Source organism: Vigna angularis, chromosome 2, assembly GCF_016808095.1.
Source record: "Vigna angularis cultivar LongXiaoDou No.4 chromosome 2, ASM1680809v1, whole genome shotgun sequence".
In the NCBI taxonomy this organism is placed as follows: domain Eukaryota; kingdom Viridiplantae; phylum Streptophyta; class Magnoliopsida; order Fabales; family Fabaceae; genus Vigna; species Vigna angularis.
In genome coordinates, this window is record NC_068971.1 from 42,027,862 (window position 1) to 42,038,506 (window position 10,645).

At 30.7% G+C, this 10,645-nt stretch overlaps 1 protein-coding gene across 2 annotated transcripts; it reads left to right on the forward strand.

The window, feature by feature from the left end:
• Positions 1–2,486: 2,486 nt before the first annotated feature.
• Positions 2,487–5,050, forward strand: LOC128195419 (inorganic phosphate transporter 1-4-like). 2 transcript variants are annotated; one of them, XM_052872853.1, is made up of 2 exons: positions 2,487–2,542; positions 3,144–5,050. In XM_052872853.1, the coding sequence occupies exon 2, from the start codon at positions 3,206–3,208 to the stop codon at positions 4,826–4,828; it is 1,623 nt and encodes a 540-aa protein (XP_052728813.1). In that variant the 5' UTR covers positions 2,487–2,542; positions 3,144–3,205; the 3' UTR covers positions 4,829–5,050. The 2 variants fall into 2 exon arrangements, with proteins under 2 accessions (XP_052728813.1, XP_052728812.1); XM_052872852.1 differs by lacking the exon at positions 2,487–2,542 and adding an exon at positions 2,618–2,701.
• The last annotated feature ends 5,595 nt before the right edge of the window (positions 5,051–10,645 follow it).

Sequence of the window (10,645 nt, forward strand, 5' to 3'; positions counted from 1 at the left end):
TCATATTTTAAGGATGAAAATATGCAATACCATTGTAATTTAAATAATGGACACTTACAAATTAAATTTCAATTATTTAATACAATAAAGTAATTTAAATGTAATATAATCAATTAAAAGCTTGAAAAATATTTACATGATTAAATATATTTTTAATATATATATTGAAATAAAAAAGTTTTAAAAAAATTTGAAGGCTTGGCTTGCCAACCTACCAACTCGTCCATTAGCGGGACAAATTAAGATTTTTAGTCTATTTTAATAAAATGGGTCAGCATGTCTCGTCCTATTTTTCTGTTGCTAATGGCTAGGTGAGTTAACTTATTTTGCCACTTCTCACAAAGACACATTAAGGAAAAAAGTTATTCCAACTAATTCAATAGTCTAAATAACGGAGATTAAAACATCCATTTATGAGAAGTTGGATGAGTTTCTTGTATCATGTTTTATACAATAGATATAAGATGTCACCTTAAATTAAAAAAATTGGTATTAAATTTTGATTAATCAAGTATTAATTTACAATGAGACATCAGGTCTTTTAATAAATTGCCAAAATTCATAGAAAAAACTTAAATATTATGATCCTTAAAATCACATTTGACATATTGTTTCTTTTGGTGTTTAAAATTCTGTTACATTTTTATCCTTAAAAATATATCGATTAAGATATATTTAAATTGTTATTAATATTGACTCTTAAGTTATGTGAGACTATTGACCATCGTCTAATCTAGTTGAGATTTAAAAAAATGAAAATTTATCTTAGAAATATTTTTTTCATTTTCCCAGTTGAGGACTAAAGATGCGAGGATTCATCTTTAAAATTAGCTCACAGGAACAAAAGTTTATTTTTAAAATATCTTTTTCTTTTCTATATAATGTTTCATTCCCAAATTCCCAAGTTTATTGAAATAAAATAATTATAGTTAATTATCACATATAATTATTTAAGAATGTAAAGTGATTTCAATTATAAATAGTATTTATTTGTTTAACGATCTATGTTTTAAAAGGGAATTGTAAGTTAGTAATATATAGAATGTGTGTGAGTGTGGATGTGTATTTTGACTATTAAACTATTTTTTTTTATTTTTTTTAAAATATGCTAATTTAATATATTTTCTAACTTTGCCGTGCTAACAAATTAAGTCTAAAAATAAAAAGATAAACCACATATTCCCAATAAAGTTTAGGAATACATTTACATATTTTTAAAACTTAAAGACTAAATATCTCAATTTAAAAATCTAGTGATAAAAGTTATAATAAAATACAAACACGGAAAAATAAAAATAAGATCCTCACCTACGAGCTTAGATAGTAGCAGGAGCGTTTTTGTCTATCTTTTAAACGTATTCTACTTTCTGATTCTAAATAAAAAAACATTTTATCCCTTAGTTTAAATTGTTTATTAAACCATAATAGTTCCATTAGGGAAAATTGTCAAATTATTCTTATCTTCTGCTTTGTTTGTTTGTTTTTTTCTCTCCATGACTTTTCTCTCGTATATTGGGTTAAAGACTATTAATGTGACATGTGATATAGCGTATTATTTAAACAGTTATCGAATAAATAAGTAATTATTTTCGTTATGTAGACATAAAGAACCATAACATTATAGGAAGATGAATTCATAGAAAATAATTATTAAAACTTAATAGCGACCATAATTGAGGGGTATGTAATACAAAAAGGCATAGTACTATGAATTGATTCATCATGATTCTTGAAAGTCAAAACAAGAACATGATTAATAAAAACGTCGTTGGCATTTAAAGATCAAAACTAACTGATCATTGATTCACACATATAAGTCGAGTGGTTTGAATTTGACTAGTTAAGTTGAAACAAACAGAGTATAGTTTTTGGAGGTCCCTTTCCCTACCATCAAAATTCAACTCACCATTTCTGTAGATGATGCAGTTCGTATTAGCAAATTAAAACACGAAACAACTTCATCAGTTCTGTGTGAATGGAATTTTTAGACAATAAATAAATAAATAAATAACTATCATATATAATTAAAATAATTATTATGCATATATAGTTCACTTTGTTTAAAAAAATTAATAATATGGTCTCAATAATCGAATTGACTAATTGTTTAGGTGTCACATGATTTGGATAACACGTCACTAACATATCACGTCATTATTTTCTTGATAATGTTTCATCTGACAGCAACATTAAAATAATATGTTGTTAAAAAGAATGAAACAGAAATTTAAAAATAGTGAATAAAATAAAAGAAAAAAAGAGGATTTGAATTAGTTTGAATTAAGTATAGTGTGTGTAAATGAAGAGGTAAGAAAAAGAGAATGCACAGTGATCCAAAGGCTTCGGGGAAGGAACGGCGTCGTAAAAGACATAAGAGAGGTTGGTTCAGAAATTGCATTGTGTTCCTTTTATGTCATGTTTTCTTTCTTTTTTTCTTATAAATTACTTCCACTCTCTTCACATTTTTTTTTCCACATCTCTCTTTTCTTATACTTCAAATCTTTCTCTTTCTCTATCGCTCTACAACTTTCTTCCACTGCAGGTGAATCTATTTTCTATTATTATTATTATTATTATTATTATTATTATTATTATTAAAATTTCATTCTTTTTTGGCATTCTTTCTAATGTGTCACTCCATGCATGCATCACGGGACTATCATTCAACTGCCCCGAGTCCTTAGTTCTTTTTCTTGTGACAGTTAAGATCCGTTTCATGTGTTTTCCTTCGCTTTACGTTCATGCTCATGATTTCATTCCTCTTAATCTGTAATACTTGTTTGAGCTGTTCCTGATCACTTCCAACATTGTGGGTACTGTGCCCTTTAGAAAAGACGCTCCTTGTGCATGTATGGCTTCATTCAATGTGAAAATTTCTCAAATGAGATTCGATTATTTGCATGGGTTAATTGGTTTAATCCGCTTGATATGCTTTGTTCTTATTTTTTTACCGCTTCTTATCTGGGAGTCTGAAAATTGATTGTTATGATGATTTAAAAATTAACCAGATTTTATGTGACTGTACGTCTTTTGGTTGACTTCATGTGATAACTTCTTCAAATCGATCCGAATTCTTAGTTCTTTTATTTAATCAATATGATCTCACAGTTGATCAAGTCTGACTCTTGTTTCCACTTCTGCAGAGAAGGAAAGCTTTTGATAAAGAGATACAGAAATAGCCTTGTAATTTTGGCTTGAAAAAGTCATGGCAAAGGAGCAAATTGAGGTGCTAAATGCGCTTGATGTTGCAAAAACGCAATGGTATCATTTCACAGCAATCGTCATCGCTGGAATGGGCTTTTTCACCGATGCATATGATCTATTCTGCATATCCCTTGTAACAAAGTTGCTTGGCCGCATATATTACCATGTCGACGGTGCACCAAAGCCCGGTACATTGCCTCCCAATGTTGCAGCTGCAGTAAATGGTGTGGCTTTCTGTGGAACACTTTCAGGTCAGCTTTTCTTTGGTTGGCTTGGTGATAAGATGGGAAGGAAAAGAGTCTATGGCATGACTCTGATGATGATGGTGATATGTTCCGTCGGTTCCGGCCTTTCATTCGGTCATAGTGCAAAATCTGTAATGGCAACTCTCTGTTTCTTCCGGTTCTGGCTTGGATTTGGCATTGGTGGAGACTATCCACTTTCTGCTACCATAATGTCTGAGTATTCTAACAAGAAGACTCGCGGGGCCTTCATTGCTGCAGTGTTTGCCATGCAGGGTTTTGGCATTTTGGCAGGTGGTATATTTGCAATTATAGTTTCAGCTGCATTCAATAGCAGGTATACTGCTCCAGCATATGAGGTTGATCCAGCCGGGTCAACAGTCGTACAAGCAGACTACATTTGGAGGATAATTGTGATGGTCGGAGCACTCCCAGCGGCATTGACTTACTACTGGCGGATGAAGATGCCGGAAACTGCCCGTTATACTGCTCTAGTAGCCAAGAACATGAAGCAGGCAGCAGCAGATATGTCTAAGGTTCTGCAGGTTGAGATTCAAGCTGAACCACAGAGTGAAGATCCGGCAAAGCCCAAGCCATATGGCTTGTTCTCAAAGGAGTTCCTCACTCGTCATGGACTGCATCTGCTTGGTACATCAAGCACTTGGTTCTTACTTGATATTGCATTTTACAGTCAAAATCTTTTCCAGAAGGACATCTTCAGTGCAATTGGTTGGATACCTCCAGCCAAAACCATGAATGCTATTGAGGAGGTTTACAAAATTGCAAGGGCTCAAACACTCATTGCTCTGTGCAGTACAGTTCCTGGCTACTGGTTCACGGTGGCTTTCATTGACAGGATAGGAAGATTTGCTATTCAATTGATGGGCTTCTTCTTCATGACTGTCTTCATGTTTGCTCTTGCCATCCCCTATGACCACTGGACTCATAAGGATAACCGGATAGGATTTGTGGTGATGTATTCATTGACCTTTTTCTTTGCAAACTTTGGGCCCAATGCTACCACGTTTGTGGTGCCAGCAGAGATTTTCCCTGCTAGATTCCGAAGTACTTGTCATGGAATTTCATCAGCATCTGGAAAGCTTGGGGCTATAGTTGGTTCCTTTGGATTCTTGTACTTGGCACAAAACAAGGACAAAAGCAAAGCTGATGCAGGGTACCCTGCAGGGATTGGTGTAAAGAATTCACTTATAGTCTTAGGTGTAGTTAACGTTCTTGGCTTCTTCTGCACTTTCTTGGTTCCTGAGGCAAAGGGAAGGTCGTTGGAGGAGATGTCTGGTGAGAATGAAGAGGATGTTGGGACCGGTGAAGAATCAGAACAATCACATTCTCACAACAACAACAAAACTGTTCCGTATGTTTAGGATACCTTCGTCTATAATGTTGTTGTTACAATAAAGTAGTGGCTTCAATTACACTTGGAAAGCACAAGCTTTCCTTGCCCATCACCAATATTTCTGTTAAATTTTGCTTGGACATCATGTAGTAAGAACTAGGGCTATCTCGTTTAAGAATATTGGCAAACTTGAGTTCCATTTGATGTATAATCATATTGGTGTATAGAACTTTCAATAACTAGTTTCACAGACCGGCTATCTTCTGCATGTCATCTTTATTTTCAATTTCACTTAACTCTAAGGAAAACGATGGCATTACACGAGGCATGTCTATAATTGAAATCTTAAAGAAAACAGACTACGGTTGAAAAAAACAGACTTCAGTAAAAAGTACTTAGTTTTTGCCAAAACAATTAACACCCATCATGTGGCTATGTGAAACTTGATCCCGACTTCACTCAATCAAAACTAAAAATATATATATAAATAAGAGTCTTATACACTTAAAAGATATTATTACACTGAGTAAAAGACATAATAAAGTTTTTCAAGAAACAAACATAAACAAGGATGAAACATTTTAACTTTATACTTTAGTATCACTTTAATCCTGCACCGGATTTACGAGAATATTTTTTTATGTTTATACCATTAAAGTGATTATTACAACCAAGAAAAATCACAAATAAACATACAAAGTAGAAATGGTAAGCTAATGTACAAAAAAAAATCACACAACATTTATATAGATATTAATACATATAAACATTTATATCAACAATTCCTAACACATGTAATCATTCTTACTATAATCAACCATTTGAATATATGTATCAATATCAGACCCTAGTGAGTTATGCACTTGTGGTGACCTTTACTGTTCTATATAGTCATTATGAATGAGTTTCACCATTTTCTAAATTTTATTATTTCAGCTTAATTTTTTCTTTTCTGAAATTAGTATAACCTAACGAATACGTTCACCAAAATAATATTTTTAGACAACTTTCACAAACACCCCGAGAAAACGATATTATAACTTGAAACGCCCAAAATTATTAGTTGCCATTTTTTTCAATGACAAATTTACCAAACAAAAAAGTATACTTAAAGTTTTCCATATACATTTACCAAATGATGAACACGACTTCCATTTCCCAATGAGAATATTGTCAAAAAGAACACTCTATTATGTTGAAATCAAACCAAAGAAGGAATCTAGAAAACGTTTACCAATGTTATAACCTTTAATTTTTAAGATTCTCTCATATAGATATATTTGTACAAACATTTGCAAAAGAATAAAAAATATTAGACAAATATATGTTTTTCATCCCAAAATTATTTTCAATAATTATATTATATTTTACAAATTAAATATATAAATATTTTCCCTATACCTTATAAAAATCATGTAAAACATTTTTCCTTGACAAACCATGTATAAAACTTATAATCACCGCAAAATTATAGTCTTTCACGTATCGTTTGTTACATTTTATATGACTTTTATGAATGGTAAGAACGAAATAAGCATATATGTAATTTTTTAATATAATTTGAAGACGAAAAGTATATTTCATTTAAAATTTGATTTTATATTTGCTTTAAATATGTTTATGAAGAAAGTAATCTAATAAGAATGTTGAATGCATGTGTTTTGTGGGAACTAATTTGGGAAGTTGGCATTATAGACAGAGAGAATCAAGTGGAAAAACGAAATAAAAGATATTTGATCAAAATCCCATATGGAGCATCCAAGATAGGTGGAAAGGAAGGCAAAATTAGGCCTTTATGGGATGAGCATTGCAAGTGCCACAAAAGATGCCTTTGAAGTTAGTCACAATCATTATTGCATAAAGTCCTATACTTTCAACCATACTTTTACTCCTAAAATATTTTTCCACGCCAAACAACATGGTTGCCATGAGAAAAAGAAATCATAAAAGCTTACACGCACCAAAAGGTAACAACTAATTTCATAATCCAATCAAAACGACAAACTTTATTAAAGATTAATCATGGGTTGAGCTGACATCCCTACATAAACTGTGGAAGTTTGTGCCATGAAGCAATGTAAGATCGTCAATATACCTATATATGGATCTACTTACGGATCAGTGATGGGCAGAATCATGAGCTACCGATCTAAAGCCAACCTATAATTTCTTGTAAAATATTTTTGGTTATTATACTTGTGTTCTTGTAATTATCTTTTGCAATTTTTTAGTTTGTATCGTTGTAACTGAAATATTCTCATATTCTTGGAGAATAAAAACAATTTGTAAGCATTTTACCTATAAATAAAATGTTAACTTTCACCGTCAAGCGACGAAACTATTTTGGTCTAAGCATTATTTGGGTTAAGAAAGTTCTTGATATTTTTTGTTTTCAGTAAAAGGTACTTAGTTTTTGCCAAAACATTTAACACCCATCATGGGGCTATGTGAAACTTGATCCCGACTTCACTCAATCAAAACTAAAAAATATATATATATATATATATATATATATATATATATATATATATATATATATATATATATATATAAATAAGAGTCTTATACACTTAAAAGATATTATTACGCTGAGTAAAAAACATAATAAAGTTTTTCAAGAAACAAACATAAACAAGGATGAAACATCTTAACTTTATACTTTAGTACCACTCTAATCCTGCACTGGATTTACAAGAATATCTTTCTATCTTTATACCATTAAGGTGATATTACAAACAAGAAAAATCACAAATAAACATATAAAGTAGAAATGGTAAGCTAATGTACCAAAAAAAACAATCATACAACATGTATAAAGATATTAATACATATAAACATTCATATCAACAATTCCTAACACATGTAATCATTCTTACTAGAATCAACCATTTGAATACATGTATCGATATCAGACTCTAATGAGTTATGCACTTGTAGTGACTTTTACTGCTCTATATAGCCATTATGAATGAATTTCACCCTTCCACACATAAGACTAATCCATTAACGTCTTTGGTTAAGGTAAAGCCCCTAAACTAGAACCTCCTACTCCTCTCACCATGTACCTCATCCTTCTCTACCTGAGATTGAATAGTTGTTAGAATAATAGGATAACTACTAATACAAAATACATACATCAATACATACACTATTAAAATAACTATAAAAAAATTCTCCTTGAAATTCCTTTCACAAAATTCACCATACATACTCACAACCATGTTATCAATTCATAATACATTTTAAATATATCTCATATCCATAGTAATTCATCTCAAACAAACCAAAACATAAGAAAATATCAACATATACACTAACGCTCAAAAGTGGTGCTTAATTCTAGACCCTGCAAAAGACAACACTTAGTAACAGTCATAGCGCTCAACGCCAAACCTTTTGCAAATGACAAGACTCAATGACAGTCATTGCATTCAACATCATTCTTCTTGCAAAATGTCACGCTCAGTGACACCCTTTTGCAACTCAGCGACCCAAAATTAAATTGTTCCAAATCGTGAAAAATGGTTGACGCCAAAGCGTTCATATTTTTGCACATTCAAGACTCTGAAGCTAAAATACTCTCACACTTGCACAAGGAACTAAGACTCAACATTAGCTTATCATCGATTAACGTCACACCAGAAACCAACATACTTAAAACTATGATTTGGGGAAGAAGAGACCTATATATTATATAAACACTTATCTTGCTTCAGCTACAATTTTCGTTTAAACTATATATTATATATGTTGTCACTCAAATTTTAGTATGCAGTACATGTAATCAATGATTTACTATTACTGATATTATAATCAACAAAAAAAAATTTAACTACACGTTTAACCCTCATTACACTCAAATCTTTTCTAAATATCAATGATATTGATAATAATTTTCATACTAAACATTAATTCCGTATATACTTTACAATTATTTTCAACCTTAGATACAAAGATACATACATATGTATTCAACATACTTATTAAAAATAAAAGAAATAATAGATACAAGGTGTACTTAAGATAGATAACGTTGTTTCCATTTTATTGATATTATTTTTTAAAATAAAGAATTGGAAATATGTATGTTAATCCTAACGAAAATAATATTTCTAAACAAGTTTCTAGAAGCAGTGGAATAAGAATATATGATTTCCATGACAATAGTGAAGTGGACCACCATGTGGGTGATGCATTAAGTCTTCTCCTTTCACATGCTCTTCTCACTTCCCAATATCCTCTTTTCATGTTTACACTTTATGTTGCACCATCTGCTACGCAATTTTAACGGTTGGTTCAGAAACTGCATTGTGTTGCTTTTATGTCACGTTTTCTTCCTTTTCATCCTATAAATTACTTTCGCTCTCTTTTCATTGCACTGCATTGTGATGCTTTTATGTCACGTTTTCTTCCTTTTCTTGCTATAAATTACTTTCGCTCTCTTTACATTTTTTTTCCCACATCTCTCTTTTCATTGCACTGCATTGTGTTGCTTTTATGTCACATTTTCTTCCTTTTCTTTCTATAAATTACTTTCGCTCTCTTTACATTTTTTTCCCACATCTCTCTTTTCATTGCACTGCATTGTGTTGCTTTTATGTCACATTTTCTTCTTTTTCTTTCTATAAATTACTTTCGCTCTCTTTACATTTTTTACCCATAGCTCTTTTTTCATTGCACTGCATTGTGTTGCTTTTATGTCACGTTTTCTTCCTTTTCTTCCTATAAATTACTTTTAAGTGATAATATGATTATTTAGTTGAGTGTTTATGTATTATTTGTAGCCTTCAAACTCAACTCATCTTTACATCGTGGTCCACGTTAGTAAAGCGAACCTCAACTCATAATTTTTAATTTATTTTAAATTTAAATTACGTACTCAAATTGTAGATAAGTTTGAGTATTACAAAACTAATATGGATTTAAAAAACCCTCTTCATGAAATTAGTGATCAAATCTCTTTGACAGTTTATTTTAAACCATCTATAATTTGCATTTTGGATATAATAAATGAAATTCATTCACAATATTTTGTTATCTTATATATAAATCAACATTTAACTTTGTTTGACACGAAATCAAACAACATATTTTGTAATTCTTATTATCAAAATGAATTAAAAAACCTAGAAGTTGCACCGACCCATCTAATATAATAATATGTAGTAATAGGTATTATATATATATATATATATATATATATATATATATATATATATATATATATATATATATATATATATATATATATATGTTTTTCAACTTCTTACCTCGTGATCTTTTAATCTATTTGGTTAGATCATCAATGAAGTTTCCTTCTTTTAATAGTTTTGTGGTTAATAATATGTTTATAAAGAATCACTCTTATAATGCTTATAATGGGTACACAATACTTTGACATTGAGGAAGACTTGAACATACGAGTAAGAATAGTCAAAGTAACAAGATTAATTATGTTTATTTCTCATTTAAACACTAATTTCACACTTGAGCACTTATTGCTTAATCACGTTCTTAAAAGGTTTGAGTATTTTCACAATGTCACCTTCAAGAAACTCTAAAAACATAAAGCACAGTGTTTCATCACCATACACTATATCGCTTCAGTGTAATTATATATTTGCACAATCTCACATATTTTAGAAGTTCATGCTCTATTTATATGATGCTCATATCAGCGTTATTTTCTTCAAAAAAGACAAAATTATATAAACACTTATCTTGCTTCATCTACCATCATAATACACATTTTCACTCAATTGAACACTAGCAGTCGTAAATTCAGCTATAGGGACAGCAACAAAGCTATTACAATCATGAATCACAGCCAACTCCCTAAGACCAT